The sequence below is a fragment of the Amblyomma mixtum genome, chromosome 2 (assembly GCF_055824585.1).
Source record: "Amblyomma mixtum isolate Tamu chromosome 2, ASM5582458v1, whole genome shotgun sequence".
Taxonomy (NCBI): Eukaryota; Metazoa; Arthropoda; class Arachnida; order Ixodida; family Ixodidae; genus Amblyomma; species Amblyomma mixtum.
In genome coordinates, this window is record NC_143013.1 from 40,304,023 (window position 1) to 40,329,858 (window position 25,836).

The 25,836-nt window shown below is 43.9% G+C and overlaps 1 protein-coding gene across 7 annotated transcripts in view; it reads right to left on the reverse strand.

Annotated features, from left to right (window-relative positions):
- Itpr (Inositol 1,4,5,-trisphosphate receptor) overlaps positions 1-25,836 on the reverse strand; it is a 78,260-nt gene that overhangs the window by 50,973 nt on the left and 1,451 nt on the right. For 4 of the 7 annotated variants that reach the window (XM_089571252.1, XM_089571250.1, XM_089571248.1 and 1 more), the window contains exons 4-20: positions 25,272-25,517; positions 23,184-23,282; positions 22,270-22,353; positions 21,319-21,546; positions 20,206-20,583; positions 17,977-18,201; positions 15,145-15,578; positions 13,268-13,435; positions 11,381-11,476; positions 9,994-10,149; positions 8,364-8,514; positions 6,630-6,750; positions 6,533-6,553; positions 4,596-4,762; positions 2,488-2,602; positions 1,784-1,835; positions 603-726 (exon numbers count right to left, since the gene is read on the reverse strand). In XM_089571252.1, the coding sequence (XP_089427378.1) occupies positions 603-726; positions 1,784-1,835; positions 2,488-2,602; positions 4,596-4,762; positions 6,533-6,553; positions 6,630-6,750; positions 8,364-8,514; positions 9,994-10,149; positions 11,381-11,476; positions 13,268-13,435; positions 15,145-15,578; positions 17,977-18,201; positions 20,206-20,583; positions 21,319-21,546; positions 22,270-22,353; positions 23,184-23,282; positions 25,272-25,517 (2,865 nt within the window). Of the gene's footprint in view, positions 1-602; positions 727-1,783; positions 1,836-2,487; positions 2,603-4,595; positions 4,763-6,532; positions 6,554-6,629; positions 6,751-8,363; positions 8,515-9,993; positions 10,150-11,380; positions 11,477-13,267; positions 13,436-15,144; positions 15,579-17,976; positions 18,202-20,205; positions 20,584-21,318; positions 21,547-22,265; positions 22,354-23,183; positions 23,283-25,271; positions 25,518-25,836 lie in introns of all 7 variants that reach the window. The other 3 variants (XM_089571251.1, XM_089571254.1, XM_089571249.1) reach the window with 2 other exon arrangements.

A 25,836-nucleotide genomic window follows, 5' to 3' on the forward strand; every position in this document is an offset into this window, starting at 1 on the left:
TTGCCGCGGGAACTCGATCTACACGTTCCGAGCTTTCTTAGAAACTTCGATTTAATGCCCTGTGTGGCCGATTTTCCTAATTAAATCGAATTAACGTCCGGCTCCCGCCTTTTTTTTTTAATTCTCTCTCGTACGATGGGCGGAGTCGACCAACGCGTGGAGCGCCTTTCACCCAGTCCCGTGGCGGCTTGCCGCTCTGCCATCAGCGGAGTAATACGTAGTAGTCCGTAGTAGGAAATAGTCCGCGCCGATTTTTATTTCTGCGGGCTTATTTTGCGGCTATATTATCTGCGCATGAAACTATTTATTCATGGAAACCTAAAAAAGAAAATAAAGCGAAAGCAAAGCCTCCACGGAGCTGGCTGAAAGGCACTTCACGCGTTGGTCGACTCCGCCCACCGTACGAGGCAGAATTAAAAAAATAAAGGCGGGAGCCGGACGTTAATTCGATTTAATTAGGAAAATCGGCCACACAGGGCAATAAGTCGCAGTTTCTAAGAAAGCTCGGAACGTGTAGATCGAGTTCTCGCGGTAAAAAGACAAGTTCAGAATCCTCTTCAGTGCACCTTTAATGCATGACTGCCAGAGAAAGCTGTGCACACCTTGAAGAGCAGATGCAGAGCCCCCGATACCAGTGGAGGGTAGTCGTGCATGGTCAGGTGCAACAGCACGCGTAGAAACGTGCGCCCACCCTCACCATCCAGGTCCACGTCCCCCAGGTCTTCCCTGCACACCGGCAGAAATGGTGGTGGGCACTTGTGAAGGCAGGACTTCAAAGAACGCAACTTCTCATTGCCAAAAAGTGAACACACATTACAAAACAACACCACATGCAGGCCCAGTTGCGTGACGCAGTACTCGGCGATGTAAGTAGCTACAGAGTGCTGAACGGCATGTTTTTTTCTCTGTTCTGAAGTGATAGCTGTATTGGGGAGGCTTTGCAGCATTTTGAGCACTAATGGTGAGTGCAGTTGAAACCGCTCGTGGCGTCCCAACATTATGACATCACATATGACACAGCTCATCAAGATCACCAATCGTATGTGTATACATGGCATCGCGCACATAAAACAGCACTTGGCACTCATTGGCGTAGCAGCCGCCATTGCCTGCTGTAGGGCTAGTCAGAGTGTGGTGAGAGCATATAAACATAGTCCTCACTGCATAAATATGATAAGGGTATTGCTGTCAATTCTCTGTACAACGGGGCAGAAAGGTAAGGATTTTAAGTCTCACTATCTGCTAGAGGCTCTTCTGAGGCACAATGGAAGTGCCGAATAGCATGTTTTTCTTCTGTTTTGAAGTGATAGCTGCATTGCAAAGACTCTGCAGCATTTTGAGCACTAGTGGCGAGTGCAGTTGAAATCACTTGTGGTCAGAAGAAAAATATGCCATACAGCACTTCAAGTGCTGAATGCAGTTTGCATTACAGTGGAAACTCAGCCAAGATGTTTTTACCCAGACGAAAAATGCAACCCTTCAGGAGGTAGAGAATGAAGCAAAAATACACTTTGGCACAGCACACTAACATTACATGCCCACATACCATGTGGGCATCAGGCATACGTTTTTTTTCCATGCGCACACAGAGCTTTTTTTTTTTTTTTTTTTACTGAATGCAATGGTGGCTTGGCAGTTAGGCGCTCTGCTGCTGAGCACAATATTGCAGGTTTAATTTCCTTTACAAGCAGCTGCATGTCAGTGGAGCCAAAATGGAGGAATATTTCGCACGCCGAGGTTTCATTGCAAATGCAGAGGTGCAGAGCAGTCAACTGCCACTCACGTGCCCCCGAAGATGGCCTCTGCTTCCCTGCCAATGCGCTCCATATCCACACCTGCAGCAGCAGAGGATAGATCAGCAGGTTACAATACACAAGACAGGCACTAAGTAACACACTACCACAGAGCTCTGAATCCTGCTGGGGGTGGTTTTGTTAGAAGTAACATCCAGTAAGCAAGCAATTTCACACATTCACACATAACAGACGTCGCAAAAAAAGAAAACTGACGTCAGGTCAGTCAGTTCAAAGAAAAAAAATCAAATAAAGAAAAACAATTATACAATTTGTATATAATGCTTATATACATATTGTACCCACATATAACCTGCACATAAATATATACAAAATTTGTCATCCAAAAATAAATGAGGAAAGAATGGCAGCAGTCCATATGTTGCATCAAAGGTTCCTCAGCCCGAACCCACATGAAAAAAAAACAGAGCACTAGCTGTCTTTTTCACTCTGTCCAATGTATCAGATGGAAAGAAGCAAAATCGAGAACTTGAGCCATATATGACACGACAAAAGCCCTGTGTAAACAAGGCAAGTTGCCTGGAGTTGCATGTTTATAGTTGTCTGTGTTTTTGTAACAGGCTAAATGAAACTAACTTTCAGCAGCCACTTTATGCACCTCATCCTACTGAGATGCATGTGTGTTGGAAATAAGAACCTAGGTAAATAAGCTCTCCTCTCCACGATTACACACCTTTGTCGCCCACGACAATGGTCTCATCAGCTTTTTCATGGCTCTCCTGGAACTCCCGCTTGAAGATGGTCAGCAGCCCCGTGATGCGGTAGTCCAGCCTCACGTTCAGAATGAACTGAACATGAGGAAGAATTCACAAATGTCAACAAAAAACAATAAAAAATTGAGTTCTTGTGCATCAAGACAGCTCTAATGAACACTGAATCAAACAGTGAAGATCACACATGGCCTTAGAGCGTAACGAGCATGTTACATAGAAACAGAAACGTGTGTCATCCACCATCTTTTTTTTTTCTTTTTGCACTGTGTTAATCAAGCTGGAGTACCATCTAGCATGTTTTTTAAGTTTGTTGCCCTTAGAGCAACGATAACACAGCTGAACTGAAGAGACAATACAAAAACAATATGACAAGGAAATGAAATGGAATGGCATGTTTGGTTTAGTTTATGGGGGTTTAACATCCCAAAGCGAAGCAGGCTATGAGGGACGCTGTAGTAAAGGGCTCCAGAAATTTCGACCACCAGGGGTTCTTTAATGTGCACTGACAGCGCACAGTACACAGGCCTCTAAAATTTCGCCACCACCGAAATTCGACCACCACGGCCAGGATTGAACCTGCGTCTTTCGAGTCAGCAGCCAAGCGACATAACCACTGAGCCACCGTGGCAGCCTGGAATGGAATGTAGACATTCCATGTGTTCAGTGATGAGCTAAAAGAACAACAACCTGCACTAGGATGTTACAGATAAGTTTGCACAGTACAAGTGCCAAGCACAGAAGTGTCAAAGCCCTTTTTGCAATTGACAGACTGCCATTCCTTTTAAGTCAAAAGCATTGTGGCAGACAAAGGAGGAAATTCATATATACAGTGAAAGCTCGTTAATTTGACCCCCGTTAATTCGGAAAATCGGATAATTCGACGCGCACGCGAGGTCCCTACAATTATACATAGGAGTCTATGGGGCGAAACTCTCGTTAATTCGAACCAATTTTGCCGTGCGTCGGTTAATTCGACTTCACTCCGCAGCCCGCCAAGCCGGTGTGCCGAGAGCAAAAAGAAAAAACACTGCCACGAGCGGGGCTACTGTACGGCTGATAGGCCACCTGTATGGTCATCCCAGTCAGCAGCGTGAGCGAGGGCGAGGGAAGCGAGGTTAGCGGCGGCCACGGCGGCGGCCGAAGCGGCTGGCGTCTTTTTTTTTTTGTGCTTCGCAGCAGTCGTGTTGGTGTCGTCCACTTAACGCTATCGACAGCAAGTCTCCTTTTGGCGTGTGTCGTCGTTTCCACGTGTTCTTGCTGCTACGATCGCGGTTATTTAAGCATAAGGCGGCGCCTTTTTTGGTAATTGTGCGCTTTGTCAGCGTGTTTATTGGGCTGCTTGCTGTTGCTGTTTCGTTGCAACTGAGAGAAGGGTGAACGGAAATTGCACGGGCCTGCCTACTGGCTCAGCCGAGCAACTACCGCTGCCTAGTGCAGATAAAGGAGAGTTAGAAGATCAGAGGAAAGATAAAGAGAAAAGATAAGACGCGCCTCGCAGCAGCTGCGAAGCGGACGCTGGCTGAAAGAACAGATAAGCGGCCAAAGACGGGCTCGCTTCACCTCCTCCCCACGCTGCTTTCGTGTGGGTAGCGTGCAGTGCCTGCGCGCCTCACCTTTGTGTCCTGTCAGCTGACCGAGGATGTAATAATATAAGTGACAGGCGCTGACAACGACGATTCGTGATTCCTCGGAAGGTTACAATTGTGAGCAGTTGCCCCAAATGCCAAAGTGCACGGTGAAAGAAGCCGCAGAAGCCTTGTCCGTGCGGGAGGACTTCTGTGAAAAAAATCCCTGACGGTGCGTGTGCCGCGCAGCACCTGGCACTGTTAGAGCTATCGTAGTCGCTCAAATTCGCTCGAAAAAGCAGGCAACGATAACAGATTTATTTGCCAAATAAAGGTTGCGGCAAACATTGTTTTTTTGTTGTACATTCGATAATTCGACATTCGGATAATTCGACAATTTTTCGCGGTCCCGTCAGTGTCGAATTAACGAGCTTTTACTGTAGTAACAGCTGCACGCTGCGTCCTTAAGTATAATACCAGCATTATGCAAGGGTCACACTTGCCTGCAAGATCTCAATAATCTTTAGCTTGGTGTCCATGACAAGGGTGTCCTCTGCAGCACTTTTTCGGGGTGCCGGCGTGGGTGTCTTAGCCATGGAGTTGGACCCAAGCACCATGTTGGTAACAACTGTGCCGACATCTCCCAGGGACTTAAGCACGCTACCCTGGGCTGCAAATGCAAACACAAAGTTTCCATCCCACAGCCATCACGAGTGTCAGTCAGCTTACATTTACAGACTGCTAACTGCCCAAAATAAACCAAAACAAAAGATAAAAGCCCATGCAACCAATACGAGGGAAGGTTTCACACTTCTCACGTGCTTCACATGCAGTTCATTTCTTCTCCAGGTTGGATAATAACAAGCCCAAAGAAGCTTTAGCTGCCTGCACGGTTTTCAGGAAAGGAACAACACTCATGCACCCAAATGCACCATATTTTCTGGTGTGTAAGTCACGGTTTCTTTCTGAATTTTTCACCAGTGCTTCTATATAATGATGGGACTTAAATCCAGCAAAAAATAATGCGCCACCATGCACTACCTTTTGCCGGGACCTATGTCTCAAAAGAAACTCTATGTGTAAAAGAGAAGAAACTCGCGTTATAGTTAAAATGCTAATACATGAATAGAATCACATAATCGGGCCTCAATCAGACTGAATGCGGAGGCGGCAGCGCTCAGCCAGTCCATCCATATTCGCAAAGCTTTCAATTTTGCATCACATCCGTTTGGCCTCGCGCATGTCTTGCATCGCTGCTGCTCATCATGATGCCAGTGATACTGCCTGTGAGGCGAAGGAGCTATGATGCAAAATTAAAGTTGTATGCCATTGGATACCAACTGGAGAATGGGAACAGAGCAGAAAGACAGTTCAGTGTGAGGGAAAAAATTGTCTAGAACTAGTGGAAACCAGCAAGACCGCTCCAGTTGACGAACCCAGCAAAAAAATACAACCGCGGGAAAGAGGCACGCTGGACAGAGGTCGAAATCGTCTGCGCACCAAAGATCGTCTGTGGACAATCTGGGGTTCTTTAAAGTGCGCCAACATCGCACAGCAAAGAGGTGTTTTGTGTTTCACCTCAATCTAAATGCGACCGCCACAGTCGGGTTTCGACGTCGTCGTCGCCATCAATTTGCATTCGAATGTTGGCCTCGCGATTACGCCTTTACTGGTCTGTTACTCTGAGATGACCTAGACTGCTCATGTGCCACGACGTAAGTATTTCAAGGGAAGTACATCGCCATTGTGAAATGCTCTTTATAAAAGATGAGTTTACTATAAATGAAAAAAAAAATGTACAGTGACCTATGGAAGGCAAAATGAGACTGCAGTTTCACTTTACTGTGCACATGCTCATACTATATGCGAGTTTACTATAGAGGTGTTGTGCTAACAGCCGAGGTTTCAGAAAGCACAACAGAACAAAAAGAAAACAGCTTCATTCTAATGCCATGTGCTAAGGAGTGCAAATTATGCTGATTGTGGTTGAATGAATATATATGTATTTGTGTGCTTGTGTGCGTATATGGCAATAGATAGTGTCAGCTGTAGTTTTCAAAATATTCACGTTTTGCGTATGTTGAAAAATTACTGACAACAATGTCTATTTCAAGACTATATGGACTTTACGACAAACGGTATAATGGAAGTAACAAAATGCAACTTATTTTTACTTACTAAATATGACAGAATAGAATTTCAAGCATCAGCTCTAGTAAAATACAAGCCATCCACAGGTAACAGTAAGAAACATCAAACATTCGTGCTTTTGATTAGGGCACTGACTCTAAAACAAGCTCCTATGTCACATTCACATTAAAAGCACAGACAAGTAGCCCCCTGGGAGCTCCATGGCCAAGTGTATAACCAAGCAAAATAACCCACGCCAAACTCATGCATCAAGACAGAAGAACAGATACAGATTAGCCATTCTACTCACACTGCGGGTCCTTTTCAGAGGCTAGTTTATATATATAAAAAAAAAAACGGGACAAACATTAGCAAAGTCAGACTATTGGCTATGGCCATATTCTCACCATTGGCAATGGCAGCTTCAGGTACACAGTCAAGAATGTTGAGCAGAGTCTTGGTGAGGCGAAGAAGGTCACTAAAACTGTAGAAGCCAAAGTAGATGAGCTCTCGTGCAAGTTTAACGACCTAGAAGATAAAGAATAACAACAAGAATGGGATACACAACGGACTTCCAAAACTCCAAAGTGAACACAGAGCCAAGAATTGCGAGCCTCCAATTAGCAAACCAACGCTTCACACTGAGTTCCAAAGAAGGTGGGAAAAGTACAGTAACCGTTCACAGCTGGTCAGCTGCAGTGGGTGGTTAAACCTCGATATAACGAACATTGATATTATGAACTGCTGGCAATATCAAACTGTTACTAAATATTTTAAACACAGATAATTCTTACTTTTCATATCGAATGTGATTTGCCATAAAACGGATATACAGAACTGCCCAGCGTCAGGCTGTGCCTGCTCAGATGACAGGCAGCAGGGTTTGCCTCACTGCATAGGCAAGCGTTTGCACAACAGTTCACGTTTCATCTGGTGCTTCCAACAGCCCCACAGAAGATATGGTGGTAGCCAGGTGGTCGGCACCCGTTTACACCTGTCGCACCCGTTGATAGGACCCCGGAAACAGTGACAAGGTCGGTTAAAGGCTTCCAGTAGCCATCCTGTGCTCACATCGGCTACCATGGAAGTGGTGAAGACGACAGTAGCTTTCGTTCTGGTGCCCCACTTTTCATGTAACACCACTGTTGTGCTTGGAGCCACCCTACCTGATGTATGACCTGCCATCACCGTGTGCTTCAGTGCTGTGCAACGAATCCGACCTAACTGGCGTTTAACAATCGTTTTTTTGCGGCTTCTGCAATCGTAGCGAGAGGCTTCAAAACAGCGCTAAAACTTTGGAAAAGGTCTCTCGCAGTTTCCATCCAAATGATTAAATTGTGCTTCTCCTGCATGAAGTTTTGGCGAAACTTCACATTACAAATTTAGGCTACATCAAATTATTTTATGATTTTTTTACTTGTTCGCTATAATGAGGTTTGACTGTACTTAACTGCTGAGCGTGCAGCTTTTCAGCTCAGAGCTTGTGCTGCACTTGAGTCAGGGCTACAATTTGTGGATTGTGGGGTTAAAGGTCCCAAAGCTACTCAGGCTAGGACACAAAAGTGAAGGACTCTGAGTTAATTTCGACAGCCTGGTGTTCTTTAATGTGCGCACAGTGCTTAAGAAACTGAGACCAAGGCAGCCAATGCAAGCACTGTCATAACTTAGGTAACCTAAGTGAGCAAATTTGCTTAGCTCAACACAGAGAAGCACTTTAAGACTGACTCTATAGATGTAGGAATATGTCATTACTACTACAACTACAAGACAGAATTTTATGCTTCCAATGCCCTCTAAAAAAAAAAGACGTTCCTAAAAAAAATGACAACATTAATCTAATGTGTTTTTCAATTCTCGATTCCAAGAAACTGATTTCCCCTCAAGCATGGTGAAGTCACCAAAAATTCAAAACAACTACATTTCAGTCAAGTCAATGTGAAACACTTGTAGTGAAGCATCACTTCGCAGTAAGCAACCTTACACAGCTTTTGATATGAAGCAAAAAATCACAACATAGTTTAATTGCGTGAGCAAAGCTTGTCCACCTTCTCATGGCTGTTCAGAGACCACATGAGTGCCTGACTGCCTTTGAAACTAAAACTCTCGTGTGCATGGTGGGGGGGGGGGTGGGCAGGACAAACCTCAAAAGTGAGCTTGTTCTGCTCCCGGTCTGCGAAAGACCAGACGTGTCCGACTACATTGCAGAGGTAGTCCTCGACAAAGGTGATGGTTGGCTTGAACTTCCGCTGCACTGCCTCCTTGCCCAAGTCAGGATGGCGATTCGCATCATAGCTGCGAGACAGCCACTCTGATAAGACCGCTCGCTCGCAACCATTCTCAAGAGAAGTGCACGATGAACAAAGGCAGTTGTCAACAGTATCAAGCATAAAAGTGAGCAAAAAAGGAAAGGTGTACATCTCAGCCAGGCAGCATTCAGAACACGAGCACAGCAGTACAATTTCGTGGCACTATCAAACCAGGTATGACAAAAATTACGAAGACAATATTTTGTTGCTTCAAAAAATTATTTGCATTAATGATGAAACGTTTGAAATCACATTCCTGAATCCACTTTTAGAGGTTCCTAAGAATTCCGGTGCCAAGCTTTTAAAAAAAAAATAAAATAATATGCTCCCTTCGAATAATCTTTGTATTCGATCCCAGGATTAATAAAATTGGATGTACAAATTGAAGCGCTATATGCTAGAAATAAGCATGAAACTAAGAAGCAATACTGTTTTCACCTGACTCCTTTGAGGCTTAGCCTTTACTCTCCTTCTTCACTGAAATCTGTATTCAATCAAGACCTTTATCGAAAACAAGAACCCAGCCACTGCCTTCCCGTCAGGCAAATATTGAATAATAAAAAAAACTCTGAAGAGACACATTGCTAATTAACAACAAAAAGAAAAATACTTTATCACATGAATAATTGGTTCATATTTGCAGTCAACAAGTAAAATGTGCAAAATAAAATGAACTACAATTTTCTTTCATTCATATTTAATACTAAGTTTCACCACTGGCAATATGGGGTGGTTTTCTGGGGACAGCAAATCACCAAAGAAACTAGATTTTAAAAATGGTACACTGCAAATATTACTTACTGTGTACCCTATCTGGTGACTCATTATTTCATTTGTAATATAAAATATTCACGATTACAAATGCTTGCCAGGGTGGACAATGTGCAATATATGGGCACCTTATTTCACCCACAAGCCTCAACAGGTATGCAAGGACCATAAAAAGGTCCTTGCATGACCAGAAGGAGCAAGGGAAAGAAAGCTTATCATGGACCATGCCTCTCTCTACCAGCTTCCTAAAGGCTGAGCTCCATGTACAAGAAATTTTGCACAAAGGCCAAAGCAATAGCAGCAAGCAACAAGTAGAGTCATTGCGCAGATCCTTTTGCCCATATTGCGTGCCTCGCTGCTTGGTTCTGCATCCACAGAAAATTTCGCTTGTTGTCCAGAAGTGCACGCATGATTAGCCCCTCACACCCCGCAGTACATGCATCTGGGCTTCCGGTTTATATGCCGCTCCTCGTCTTTGTATTGGCAAAGCATACCGGCATCGTCACTGCCGCTGCCCCAGCACCACCGCCATAGAAAAATATTCCATTTGACGTGGCTGTGAGGCAGAGCAGCAAAATCTTTTTAAAAGTACAATCTGCTTGTTGGCAACGGAGGGCTAACAACAATTAGTTCCCTAGGGCCAGACATTAGAGATGCAAGACCAAGATGCTAACGTTGGCATAGCATGACTCACTCTTGAATGGAAAGTTGCTCAGGGATGTCCGACCAGAGACGCGCATACTTGACCGGTGTGATCAGCTCCTGAGGATCCCTGTCCACGTGCATGTGCAGCATAAGGCGGCAAAATGCTGCCCTCAGCTCATACGGCAGGTTCTCGTCTGCCATGCACCTGCAAGAATCATCAGCAACGTTAACATGAACCAAAGCAGCACAAGAAGCAGAGAGTAACAAGGGAGAAAGACAACAGTGTCACACACTATCGCAAGACACAATACCTACACTGTGCTAAGCTCGTTCCTTCCGTTATTTAGCTGTTTTCGCAACATAAAGTGAGCATTACTGCAAAAGTGGACTTTGTTCAGGCTATATACACTGACCGTAGAACTCTGGACACACTTTGACAGCTGTCAGTCAGTGGCAGGAGTGGGTAAAGGCAAGCGGGAGTTGCAAGCGGGAGATGAAGCAGCCGCACATGAAGCCACACTTCACACCAGGAAGTAGCCTTGAAAGCTTTGCATCTTTCATCAATCTCTGCCTAGCTGCATGACACATAAAAGGGAAACATGCCACACCACTGCATGTGCCCCTCATTTACACGGCACAATATGTACCATATTTAAGAGAACATAACGTGGGTTTTTTCCTCAGATCAACTTAAGTTACGATTATATCACGCTATATTCGTACCAAGGTACGAATAGAGCATGAAATTTTTTTCCCACAGCTCTTTGAGAAACCTACACCAAAATTTACTACCAGGCTCGCGAGATGCTAAAAGAAGCCAAATTGCAATGACCATGGGGCAAAGGATGGAGTGAGAACGAGATGGCCTTTCTAAGAGGTCGGTGGAGCTGGGAAAGAAAAGAACAGTGAACGGGCGCAGGACCGTGCACGATGAAGCACATGCAGCGATGGCACAGCAGTGACGGCGGCCGTCGCTCCATGATCAACGCGTTGCAGGCCTTGCTGCACTCGATAGTGTCACGTGCGTTTCTGAAGTGTTGCCTCTCAAAAAATATCAATGTTTTCATTGCTTCTGAGCTTTTGTGTGCCATTTCCAGATTTTTTTAGCCCTCAGCTATGGTTGGCCTGAACAGTATGAGATTGCGCTATTAGAGTAATATCTTTGTTTTTCATTTTCGTGAGTTCTCAAACTCCTTCCTCGCATTATATTCGTGGTCGCCTTATATATGTGTATATATGCTTCAGTGCAGTAATTATTAGTGTAATTAAACAAGGGGAGGGGGGAATATACCCAGTCAGGCCCACTCGAAACCAGCACAGAAATGCTACAAAAAAAGAACTAGCGCATGAATCAATTAAACGGGCTGCTCATTTTCACCAGAGTGCAACTCTGCTTCTGCAACTGAAACAAATGGTCACTACACAAGCATCCTCACTTGTGGATCAGCTCAATGTCCAGGTGAGGCGACAGGCTGTTTATGGCCAGGTACTGCCTGTCCAAGCACATGCCCGAGAAGAGGTCAAGTTGGTGTCTGCAGAAAAAAAGAGACAATGATATTATCCGTTAGCTGCACCAGAAGTTCAAGGAAAACGTTCAAAAGCTGTACGCACAATGAATGGCCAAAAACCAACATGCTCTGACACCAGGCGGCAAAATCAAGTAACCGTCTGTGGAGCTACTGTGCAACTGTATATCGGAGGCATGGGGCGTGATTGCTGCACACATGATCATGAGAAGCTTCAAGAAAATAGGAATTTCTAATGCCCAGGACATGACTGAGGACCACTTCGTGTGGGACGAGGATGAAGCATCAGAAGAAGCAAAGGAAGCTGAAGGAGCCAATGAAGCAGCGACCATAGACGGCAATGCCAACACGGACTCTGAGTAGAACTGTACAGACTACTGTCTATCCTGATGCTATACCACCAAACACGAGAAGTAGTGATGGTGAATTTGCGGGTGGCTAGCCTCGGCAAATAAAGTGCTTTTGCAGTTCTTACTTATGTCGGAACTGTACTTTTATTACAAATGCAAGTCCTGCTATAAAGTAATGTTTTGGTTATATTTAAAATAGCTGGCTTGAGAATCCCGATTCACAGCCTATTTAATTTGCTTTTAGCACTCCAAGACATTTGCTCAAAAATTCTCCCCACGGAATTATCGCACCCCCTAACTTCACATCAATTTTTCGCGAAAAAGAGCGCGAGCATTATGTAAGTAAATACGGCATTAACTGCTGTTACAGCAGCCAACACATATCTTAATACTCTCTTTTTTATTTATGAATAATTTCTATGAAAACCTCAACAAAAGGAAATATAGCATTCAGTAATGCAGTCCCTGCACACAATCCAATTTCACAATTGCACTTCATTCTGCGCAGCTGAGAATCCTCTTTGTCTTCCAATTATACATCCCAGAAATGCCCCATACGCAGGAAGGTCATGCGTAACCTGCCTAGCCTACCTGACCTAGGCATCTTCACATCAACACCGCTCTTTATCAGTACGTTACTTGTCTCAACCATGGCAGTCATTGATTCAATAATTTATTCTCCTCATTCTGTGCAACACGCTGTTGCTTTCATCATCATAGACACACATAAGAGACATGTTGTTTTATCTATGATGATAAAATGCATATGCTTTGTTTTGTGCTTTGCGCTTGTACACTGTTCTGTGCTGTGTGCTCATTGCATTTTACTGAGTTCCATTTGTCTCTAGTGAAGTATGCCAAAAGGATTCAACTGACAGAGGAGGCTAACAAAGAGGGTTCAGCTTAAGTTAAGAACAACGCAGCGAGCTATGGAAAGGAAAATGATAGGTGTAATGTTAAGAGATCGAAAGCGGGCGGAGTGGGTGAGAGAACAAATGCGGGTTAATGACATCTTAGTTGAAATCAAGAGGAAGAAGTGGGCTTGGGCAGGGCATGTAATGCGAAGGCAAGATAACCGCTGGTCCTTAAGGGTAACGGAGTGGATTCCAAGAGAAAGCAAACGTAGCAGGGGACGGCAGAAAGTTAGGTGGGCGGATGAGATTAAGAAGTTTGCGGGGATAGAGTGGCGGCAACTGACAAAGGACAGGGTTAATTGGAGAGACATGGGAGAGGCCTTTGCCCTGCAGTGAGTGTAGTCAGGCTGATGATGATGATGATGGTGATGACAGAGGTCACTAATACAAACAAGCAAGAAGAGAAAACACTTTGGCAGCCATGCTGCCAGGCACCCTGGTGAGTCGCACTAAGGTGTGTTTTTGGCTGAGGCAAGGCTGACATGACCGGTCAGCAGAGTCGCAGCAGCAGCAGCTGGGACACACTGCCTCACCGGTAGTAGTCCAGGGTGGCCCGTGCAGTGGGGCACTCAGTGTCCTGTGCCAGCTCCACAATGCTGCGTGCCTGCCGGCCACCGTCCCACAGAAGGAGCACCTGTTCCTCCACAGCCACCGTGGGTGGGCCCCCTTCCATCTCCAGTTCCACCTGGCTGCGGACCACTCTGCAACAGCAGGGCACAACAACATTTCGGCATGCCAGCACAATTTTCACTTCATGCAGAGTTCTGCACTGTGCCCACGCCGGACATGTTCAAGGCTCCTGAGGTAAAGTATTCCTTGAAAGAGCCACATAACAGCAAACAAAGAACTTCTGAAAAGTGGGAAATACTGGGCCTTACTGGCACTCAGAGGTGGATTTATGGGATGGGTGGTGGGAGAGTCACCCACCTCCACGTGAGAAATTTTTCTTCATAAAACCACCCTGAACACAATTTTTTCTATGCAAAAAGCCAAAGAAATAAATGGCGCATTTGGGACCGTTCTCGGCTACAACCCCTCATTCCAAGAGTGACCCATAAATCCACCCCTGCTGGCAATGGATCGTAGTTCCAAGAAGAGAGCTCGTGCACAAGGCCAAGAATACACAAGCAAAGCAGACAAAAAGGTAGAAAGGTGTACATCCACAGACTCACTTTTAGCCCAAGACACAAGACAAAATTTTCACACTACACAGTTCTTCTTTATGCATTTCTCACGATGAAGGCCTCTAGTTTCTCACAATTCCACAGAAAATTGCGGATTTCAGCATTTTTTTGCGAAACTGGGTTACCAACCAGACTTGTTCTTGTTTCGAAGATACTGTGTTTGTAGATGTCAGTAGAAATAACAGAATGATGAGAACATAACTTTAATTCTCTAAACTCTCTTCAAACATGGAATCTGATAACAAATGAAGTTCTGCTGGTGCCCTGACATGCTTTTTCCCCCATCTGCTCAAGCAAGCTAGTGCATCAAGCGCTGTGTTTCTCGCAGCAAGACGTCTGCACTCTTCTGTGCGATGTCATGATACTGGCGCCTGTCATAAACAGTACTACCATATTTTCATAAATATAACTGGAGTTTTTTTTTTTTTGAGTCACTGTTTCCAAAAGCACCTTGCAGTATATATGGAAACTATGAATATTGCGCAAATTTGTTTTACGCTATTTTTTTAGACAGCACAGTGAGCTCTAGCACTAGGCCCGTGAGTTGCGAAAAAAATCAAACTTCTCAACGACCTCGTGCCATCGAGGCAAAGAGCGCATGCGCAAAAGGCCACACACATTAATGCAGGATGCTCCCCGCGAAATTCTTTTTTCTCATTTCCAGAATTTAAAAATTCTCACCGCAGAAAAGTAGGGGGCTTACCCACGATAACTTAGATTATACTAAACACAATGGCAGAAACTGCACCCACTTCAGCAACACCAGAATTACTGCTGACCTTAGCGCATTCTTACTTCCTTTATGCCTTTTCTTCTTTGCTAGCTGTACACGATGTCGATATTAAATTGTCACGTTACAATCAATACAGCTAAAAATAGAGCTGACAAAAAAAAACAGAGCTGTTGGGCCAGCCTATGCAACCATTTTGCAAAGAGCTGAAGCCTTGATTATTGTAAACTATTGTAAAAAGAAAAAATGTTTAAAAGATCCCTTGCCTAAGCTCCGTCCAGGTTTGCTCCTGTTTTTTTTTTCAAAATTAAGAGCAAGCCTTACGTCAAGAAAATGAAGAAAAAAAAAGGGGGGTCACTTAGTATTATAAGAGCTCCAACAGTCATTTAAAATTTTCTCGCAATTCAGGTCCCAATGATAAATATTTCACTTTGGCAAAATGTGGAAGCAAAGCTTCTAGACTTCAACAGAAAGGTTGCCTTCTAGTGGGCTTCACCTGGTTTCTATTAGGATGTCAGCATTGTGCGGAGACAGCACAGCCTTGCAGATGAGCTCCTGAGTGACGGGGATCGCCATCTTGTTGGAGATGCACAGGTCCGAGAGGTAGTCGAGGAAGCGGCTCTCCCGGTTCTGCCGCACCAGACTGACAAAGGTCTCGATTTCGGCTGCAGTGATGTGCTTCTCAAGGAGTTTGCGATTGCTGTGCAACAGTGCCGTGATGGTGTCCTCAGCCAGCACGTCGTAGCCAATCTGCTTCTGCATGAACCCAAACCACTTGGCGATGTACTCCTGGTTCTTGCGATAGTCCTGCTGGGAAAGCCGCAAGATCCGATAGGAGAGGCGGCACATGTGCTTGTAAGGCGCATAGCGCGGATCTGAAAGATCCTCCATGCGCAGCAACGGACCCTGGCCATTGTCGGTAAAGGGTGCCTGCAAACAAATCAAGACAAGAAATCTTTTTTAGCCACTGCAATACTACACATGACTACCAAAGCGCTATGCTTCTAAGGAAGAGTCAGCACACAACTGTTCTTGCATTCTACTAAGAACAAAACTGCAATTACTGTAGTTGGAATGAAAAAGAAAGCTCGTTTTAACTCTTTCGTTACCACAGGAAAAATGACTTTTTGATAGGTACGAGATAATTTCTCTTCCAAATATGTGAACTGTAAAAAGCTAAATTTGCATGAAAATAATCACAACAGAATGCCCTTTCTGTAGACATTTATTTCCACACAACCACTTGATGTGAATAAAAAATTGAAAATTAAGAAAAAAACTTACTGACAACACAAGAAAAATAATAAAAACATTCTGGAGCATATAAAATGTTTCCAATTTGTAGGCAAAGTAGCCATCAAAAGTATGAATTTATAACTCAAAAATTTTTCTAGGTAGAAATTTTTTTCAGACACCACATGAAAAAAGGCTGCTTTCAAGGTGTCCTTGATATAAATTTTTCACACCGAGCAAAAAATTTTCAAGGTAAAATGTAATGTATCAAAATATGGCTTTTGCCGAAAAAAATATCAAAAATGAAAAGTATATCCGTCATACCATTTGTGATGATCTACTCACGTGAAAATTATAAATGGTAAACAGTGAAACCTCATTATAGCAAACAGGTAAAAAACTGTAAAATGGTTTGGTACAGCCAAAATTTGTACCATAAAATTCCTCCAAAACCTCAAGCTGGAGAAGCAAAACCTAATCAGCTAAGAACAAAAAATGGAAGAGACCTTTTCTGTAGTTTCAACACCATTTTAAAGCAGCTTGCAAGGACTGCAGAGGCCGCAAAAAGACGAGCAGCAAACATCAGTTAGGTTGGCTTCCTCGTAAAGCATTGAAGCACGCGACAGTGGCAGGCCAAACGCCAGCTAGGGTGGCTTCCTCACATTACAACTGTGCTGTGTAGAAAATCGGACGCCAGGACAAAAGCTATCATCGTTGCCTTCACCTCCGCTCCATGACAGTCAATGTGAGCAGAGGCCGGCTGCTGTAAAGCTATAACTACCGACCATGTCGCTGGCTCCAAGGCACTGTCTACGGGTGCAAGATGCGCAAACGGGTGCTCATCGCCTGGCTACCAGGTGTTGCCGCCGCTGTATCTTCTGTAGCGTTGCTGGCAAAACGCACGATAAAGCGTGAACCGTGGCACTAACACTTGCCACACGACCAATAGACACTAGTGTAGTGAGGTCTGCGACTGACGCCATCTTGCGAGCGCACTGCACCGAAACCTAAACTTTAAGGGCGCTTCAAAAATTGTTGCCTTGTGGGAAAAATACAAACTAGCAAGAAACGAAAGTAGAGTGTCTAAACAAAAAACTAGATAGCGCAACAAATCCTCAGCAGCCCCGGTAGCACTGAAATCGCACTTCGAATCCGTCGATCACCGGTGATCAATGCAAAATGACACGGTAACATAAGAGTTAAGGAGAAAAAAATGTAATCCCCTCATCACTACTGACATACAGAGAGAATCAGAAAGCCATAGAAAATGTGCAGATGACTAACACTGTTAAACTTAAGCCATCTCTTTCCTTTTCCTACAGCCTTCATCACCCTACTGGCAGAACAAATGTATCTGCTTTTACCCTAAACATCTTCTGAATATAGAGAACAAAGTAGGTCAAGGCACTTGTAACTTAGCATTTCAGAGTGGATGCACACTAAGAACACTTATGGCCAGACTGATCTGGGTTACAAACCTAAGCTGGTCTCACTGGGCAGCACCAAAATTTGAAAATGCACCGATCTTGGCGGCCAGAACGTGGTCACATGATCCTGAAGTGGTGATGTCATTGAGTGTGTCATTACAAGAGGCATGCTATGACTACCATGACAAAATGTCAGATCGTGAACTCTGCAAAGCCTACCTATGCTATAGTGAAATTGCAAGAAACGGTCTGTACTGTGATTAATTACTACCAGAAAGCAGCAAAGCCAATTCAGTTGTAAAGATGGCAATCCCGCTTTCACAGATTAACTTATGCCATGTAGCCCAATGGTGAGGCTTTCATCAATGGACATGTTTAAAGGTCTAGGCAAAGAGACAACCTTTCCAGGTAACCTCCAGCCTGCAAAGCTATGTCCCCTCTGGACTCGAGACTTCCTAGTGCACCATTCCTGTGAGCTTGCAGAAATCCCAGAGGTGCACACAAATGATGCTGTGAGGACAGAACAAGCTTCTGTGTAACTCCTCAGCCAAATCTTTGAACGCACAGGCATGAAGTCAAGCAGAATACACGGTGAGATAAAGACTCCTGCAGATGGAACCAGCTTATAAAAGGAGTCCCAAGCAGTGGGAAGCTATGTGAGGTTATACCTGAAGAATATGAAACAGCTGTCGAAGCACGTTCTGCTCCCGCAGAAGCTTCTGTCGTTCCCTATTGGGTTTGGTCACCACCAGCTCGAGAGGGTCCGACTTGTTGGGGTCGCCCTCACGGCTGGCCGTGAAGTAGATCACCTCCTGGAGCAGCTGCAGCAGCAGGCGACGCTCCGTGACGCCTGCTCTGCCACTTTCCAAAGCACCTACCAGCAGCTGCAGCACCTGGAAGCAACATGGCAGGAAGAGCTACGGAGACAGGACCAGTAATGACATGCAGTGGCAATAAGAATGTAGCACAAGGAGATTGTTCGAGCCTCAGTTGAAACCAGACCTCTGATGCACTGCAAAGAGCAGTGATTCATGTGTCGCACCTACCGATGCATGGCATTAAGAATAAGTTCAGTGAAGTGAACCCTCGAACTTCTTTAAGTCTTTCACTATAGCGAAAAAAAATGACCAATTCTGAGTGTTTTAAAATTAAAATTATTTCTTCGAGATGTGCTAAATGCACAGCACATTTTAACATATCAAATTGTATCTTATTGGTTATACTTCTGAACGAAAGAAACGCCAGAATTGTGTGTGCAAAAGTTTTCTAGACTTATTGGTTAAACATGCTGGTAACACAAGAGAGAATACAAGCAAAACAAAATGATGCTGCTGCACTGAGCCAGAAGTTGATCACAAGAAAATTGAAATATAAAAACATTGCACTTGCTCTCAGCTACCCTTCTTGTGATTTTCAGCTGCATACATAATACACTGCACTTTCCGTGGCCTTTCAAGTTAGGGAATATAACTGCTGTGCCACTAGATAAAGCAGTTCTGTGAGGACATGAAGTGGGGATAGATATAGGATGTGCTGCACATTAATATTGTTCCGAGTTCTGTCCTTGCTTTTTGTAGCAGAACTCGCAGTTCCTCCTTTTCTCCATTTTTTTTTGTGTGTGTGTGTGTGCATAGTGAATGGGTTCTGCGGGTGAACAAGGAGCACGGCCTTCCTTGAGATCATCATAATCAAAAATCTGCTGGCGCATTCAGTGAAATATCTTGGCAGTATGTTGCGAACATCCAAAAGCACCAAATAAAACCACTGTTATCATTTACAAACCAAGTGCACTGAACGATAAAACAAAGCATGTGCAAGCATACGCTGATGTCTTAGGACCCTGAGATGAAGTCTCTCAATCGGAACTGAAATCCAACCATTCCACATGGTTGTCTAACTCACCACTGCAGTTCTAACAAAAAAAAAAGATTTATACATCATCGATGGCCTATGATGCGGTAGCGAAAGAGTTAAGAGTAACCGTGCAGGTATAAAGCAACTTGCAGGTGAGATTTAACGCTCGTGAAAAAATTATAGACAATCAAAACAATTACTTTAATCATTACTGCATCCTACACCACATTTTCTCCCATTGATGCCCTGAGGCAATACATCTCATTAAAAAAAAATCAATACGATTGATGCAGAAGCATATGCATTAGCATTGTGATCCCCTAACGGAGCAATTGCTGCCACTGACATGTTCAGACTGCATGAGCGGGTGGTGTGATCCAGTGCATTAATCGCCTGTGTGTCACACCGTGCTCCCTCTCCCCCACCCACCACCTCCCAACCTCTCCACCTTCCCTCTCCCCCTCATCTGAAAGGAGAGAGGGGATTTCCTTCTCCACTTAGCCACCTGCCAACTGAGGATGAATGGACAACTTTTTCCAACATGGGGGTTCTAATGCTAACACATTAAAACTTGTTCATCATAAGTACTGAATGTGGAGCCTCTCACGTTTTATTGCTGCGGTTCACCCAAAGGAGCACAGCAGAGATTTGCCAAATGTCCACAAAACTATCAACTAAGAGCTTTGCTTAGAAGGGTGCCACCACAACGAAAACAGCGCAAACTTCACGAAGGAAGCAGAAAGGGAAGACGAACTTCCTTCGTGAATGAGAATTTGAAAGGAAGAATTCAGCTTACAGAAGTGACAAAAGAAGTGTACAAAAGTATGGCCTATAGAATAACATAATCTCCTCCAGGGCTGAACACAAAAGCACACAGCCTAAGTGGTAAATATGTTGTCATGCATTGGCAGAGGTGAACACACTGATGAGCACATGTGGTTCTAATAGGCACATATCGATTTTTCTTTTCATAATGAAGCGAATGGAATCAATAACTTAAAGCCGCAACACCCTGCCCCCTAAAAAGCACACACCATACACACCTGGCAGGCATCATTGGCAAAGTCAAGGTCCCGCACTTCTGATGCCGACACTGGTACAACTGCAAAGGCCTCACGATCCTCCTTGGCTGGTGCACATCCTAGGCGCCACATCACTGGCCGCTCCTCCTCTCGGTCGATGGGGATGGCAGTACTGTGGACCCAAGTGTTGGTGCAAAGGTGGCGCAAGCGTACATACGAAGACTGGGGCACCAAGTCGTCAGCACGTGAGAGTGTGGTTGCATCCAGCTCGAAGATGGAGGCAATGTCACTACTCTGTGGCACAGCCACCAAGCAGTACACGGGGCTTCCTGGCGGGCCCCGCAGCTTAGCCCGGGTCGGGTCAGGAGTCGGGTCCTCATCCACCTCTGCAGCTAGGTACTGCAAAAAGAAAGTGCCATGCGTGCACGAATCTAGACGCACGATTTGTGAACAAGATTTACGGCCAGCACAGTTATTTTGCTGCCTTCCTGCCCAAGTGAATATGCATCCTGAAAGTAGTGCTGCAATTCTTGAATATTTATTTGCTTCTTGTAAACAAAATGTTGATCACATTTGACTGATTTACACAAATGTGGCTGTCACTTTATCAATTGTGGCTGTCACTTTATCAATTCATAGGCCAGGTGCAAGCAAACAATAGCATGACAATCCATGTGAGCAGAAGCTGTCATGAATGGTCACGTGTGCCTTGCTTTTAGGGAAAGACTGTAGCAAAAATACATAGTGATCAGCTAAAATGAAAAATTTTAAAGACAGAGGTGACTACAAAAACAATCAAGTCATATATTATTTTGCGCTAGATCTCTCTGTCAAGTAAGAAGCTGGCACTCCTATCAGCCACACACGAGTAGGCACCACACTAGCAGTAACGAAGTTTTTTTGTCATGTTCTTTGTTATTTATTGCACCTGTGACCCCGCGTACACTCATTCTGAGTAAAAGTCAGTCAGAAATAGCAGCCTGTGTGTGTAAAAGTTATTTTCTTTCTGTGCTTCCTTACAATTTCCACTCATTGTTGGGTGTCAACCACCTATGCTTGTACTGGCCTCTCTGGCAGATGTTACCCTTTCTTGAAAACCTAGCATGCGTAGGCCTCGAAAGATACTTCACAAACCTGGCCAGTGGCAAGGTGCTTGAGTCGAAAGAGGCTGTTCCAGTGCCCAGCGCCACCCCTGCAAGGGTCATGTTGCACCACTTCCACTTCCCAAAGGGCCTTGGAGCTGGTGGCCGCTGTCGCAGTGGTGCGTCCCGTCGACCGCAAGAACACATACTGCTTTTTGCGGTACTCATCCATTGTCAGGAACTTTTCCTGCTCCGCATGGAACAGTCGCACCACGTCTCCCTGCGTGTGCCACCAGAGGGAGGACAGGGCTTTCTCTCCTCTTGACACACTTCTAAACAGTTGCTTGCAGACACTGCTTCTTGCACAGTGCATCGTACTTTGAGGTACTTCAAAAAATTATTTCTTGCTTTATGAGTCTGTCCACATTAGGTCTTACCAACAGTGATCATTATAAGGTGTGACACCATGTTCAAGAATCAATCTCAGTTAATTATCCAACATATTGATAATTATTTAGTGCAGCACCAAACACAAAAAAGTAGTGTGATGTAAACATGCACCGAACTGTTGTAGCATTATGATCTAATCATCAAGTTAAATGAGTGTTGTCCTCAAATTCACAAATAAAATATTTGAACTACCCACAATATCCTTAAACGTTGGTCTATAAAGCATCAATTCCTGCATAAGACTACTCATGAAGAGCCCACATAATCATAGCTAAAAATGCACATTAGCTCCCATAAGCAGCTTGATCAGACGTTAGTGTTTTATCCATATTGCATGCAAAGTATGCTGAAGCTACAACTACACAACGCTTAGGCAAAGATCAGACAATGAACACGTTCACTATTCCCATGGCACAGCTAATTAACACTTGTAATGAATAAAAATAAGGTTCTTTTGCACTATTCACACAGCATACAAAACATGCACCCATGAGGTAACATGCAAGGTTCAGAAGGCTCGAGTAGAGCAATAAAGATATAAGTGCTCACATACCCCTTTGAGTACATCATCCACATTCTCCTTGTGTTCCATGAAGAGCGATATCTTCCAGCTCGTGTTTGAGTTAACAGCATTTACCTGCAGGGTAATGTAATGTGCATTAGTTACAACGTTGGCCCTTGACTCTTTCCCTCCCTCAGCAAGTGTTCAATTTTCATTTTGCTGTGTAGAGCTTTCTGCTTGATAAATATGGTGTGTTTGGATCCAAAGCCCATAACATAAAATAATATACCTAAACCTGATGCAGAATACCCCTACAGGTATTCTACGGAATGCATAAAATGTAGCACATCATAAGAGAGGAACAACTGGTCAAGATTGCTTTAAACAATAAAAGAAACTGAGCAATTAAACTGCAGAAATGCAACACATACCAGCTAAGCAAGTCACTTACAATCGTTTGTAAGATATTAAGGAAGATACTAGAAATGTACACTTGAAGCCAAGTTGATTCTCCCTATTAAAAAACTTACTCTGTATCCTTTATTATGTTCAACACCGTTATCAGCGAGAAAAACACAGCATGATCACCCTAGTTCTCTGACCTTCATATTTATTAAAGCAAACGTTTCCATCTTTCCACAAACAATAACAGTGGAATTAAACAGCCGTACCACTGTCTCATGAGGACTAGCCAATATTTATTAGTGTTTTTTTTTGCAATTATTATTTCTTTATGCTTTTGCTAACTTTCTTGGACTTAAGTATCTGTGGCATGTCATTAATAAATAAATAAAATTGGCCCCCAACTAAAATTCTGCACAAAAATATTTCTTCTTGTCAGACCTTCATTGCAGTGTGCAGGACAAACAATGATTCAGGGGTCACTGAGGCTACATGACTGCTACAAGAGATTGATCCTTCCATGAAAGCACAGGCAAAAATGAACAGGTGTCCCCCTCTCTTGCCTCTTTGCAGCCTGGATTGTCAGGTAGCTCCTGGTTACTGGCATGGAGTGGTTGGCCTGCATTCACCGGGGTCAGCACCACTTTGTCACCAACCACCACCTGCACACAAATAGGGGTCACCAGATGAGAATGTTAGGAGAAGGTAAGTGACGCCAACCAAGTAAAATACAGGAAAAACACGACGTTTCGGGACCGGCTCGGCCCCTTCTTCACGGTGTGACTACGGGCGAGCGCAGCTTGGCTTTTTAAGCCCCTGTGTGGAGGACCTGCGGGTCAATGGCCGGGTCAGGTCCTCCACACAGGGGCTTAAAAAGCCAAGCTGCGCTCGCCCGTAGTCACACCGTGAAGAAGGGGCCGAGCCGGTCCCGAAACGTCGTGTTTTTCCTGTATTTTACTTGGTTGGCGTCACTTACCTTCTCCTAACATTAAATTTCCCAACCAGACAGACTTCTGTCGAATGTTTTCTTTTGAGACCAGATGAGAATGCACGCCTGACACACACCCCATGCTTCCACATCCATCTTCCATTCAGCTGGCTTTACACAAGCAATCAAAACAAAGACAGATAAGACTGAACATTTTAAACAGTGTGCACTTCACACACGTCAACAGTAAAAAAAAAAAAATTACAAGACTGATATGATGGTTCAAGGAAACGAAAACTAGCAATGCTGCTTCTAAAAATGGTCATCTATTAATAGAAATTATTCACACTGACAAGTCTGATTCTAAACAGAATGTATGTTTGAAACAACACACTAAATGAGAGAAAAAAGAAAAATGCTCCAGCATAATTTTACTTTCTTTGTCACACATGGCAAATGCCCAAGAAAGCTACATGCAATCAACGAAAAAAGATTTTGCTGTTATGCAACAATGTACATAGCGCATTACATCAGTTACAGCAAAGAAAAATGCACTCATGTATTGAAGTTTGACCAACGCATTAGCACTTAATGCAGTAGAAACACACTGCAATTTTTGTTCATCAAAGAGTTGCTTCTGATAACCACATATTTGGAACACATCTCACATTTTCTAAGCACCATGAAATTCCTTCTTGAAACATACTTTTCCATAAATAACCTGAGTTTAGCCCAATAAACACTCATCCCCCTTTAAAGCCTCTCAGGCTAATACGTAAAAGGTATAATACTGTATTTAAATCACAGTAGCTGCACACAGTACTAAAGATGTACACTTCAAATGCACGCTGCAGTGAAATTTAGCAGTACTTAAAATGTGATCAGCAAACAGCATACTTTAATGTCTTTGGCAGACTTCGCTAAGAACGAGCCAAAAACATAGAACATTATGTTAACAACGTTTGTTTATACAGCTATCTTAGGGCTCATTTGCTCTTCGTCCTGCAAGCAAAAAAAAGCAGTAGAGCCCCCCAGCAGAGCTTTAAAAAGACAAATAAACAACTGCAACAGAAAAGACCTGTGCAGGAAGTTTGAAAATGTAGAAGGAACTATATACACTGCTTGGTAAGAAAGCAGCACACAGGCCGCAGTTTACAAGATTATTTCCAACCAAAAAATTATAAACATTAACTAAAAAATAGGTTAGGCTGAAACTAAAAACCCTACAGTATGCAGGCCAACCATTTGTCATTCACTGACATTCAAATATAATAACAGTAATAACAGCAGATGTTTATTGCTCTGCTTCTGAAAAGAAAAGTGCATATACATTTCATGTCTCTTCAATAACCCAGACAATCCCACTGCACCCCTCTGTTTTGTCTAGGGAAATGTTTGGGGAAGTAGAACCACAGAACCATTACAAACAGCATCCACAATGAGTAATCCTTTTTATGTGAGCATTACTGGATGGCTCCTACCCAGCAAGAATGGAACAAGGGTTGAGGAACAGGTATTGGTAGCAGTTATTCCACCATCCTTGACACCACTGATGCCAAAAAACAATAAAAAATTATTTTTTACATATCTCAATGGAATCATTACTTTTATCTTTCGGAGCAATGCATCATCCAATTTAGGAATACCCCACTTGCATATCCCAAGCCTTCCTACTTATCTTCTGCAGCAAGCCACAGCGTGGCAAGTTATTGAAACCACTTACACTGTCACCGGTTGAACGCAGCTTGTAGAAGGGGACAACGTAGAACCAGGAGCCCTCGTTGCCGTTCGCATCAAGCGAGACACGCATGGCATTCTTTTCAAGCAGTGCGGGCAGCCGCTTGTTGACGGTCAGGTACTTGTTGCTCTTAACATGCAGCAGCTGCACCACCCCACCATACTGCACCACCTCTCCGACAAGCTTGCGCTTTTCACTCTCGTTCTGCTTCTTCTCCAGCTCGGCAGCATGCTGTGGTCATACCCATCACCAAATGAGTTACCACAGTTTCACAAAACTGTCAGAACACCAATGCCCAGGTAGGCACATACAATGCTCACAGTTTTTAGAGAACAAATATGGCTGGCTGAATTCATTTCTCTATTTCACCTAAAACTTTACTGCGTTTCTGAATGAACATAATGCAGTCAGAAAGTAATCTGATATTCCTTGAACTTCTGAGATCTACAAAAGAGGAGAGTATTTCCCACCTTCCATCTATCTCATTCAAACGCTATGTATGCCTTCTCTTTCTTCATCCACCTACGTAGCAAAAAATACCAGTGCTCCA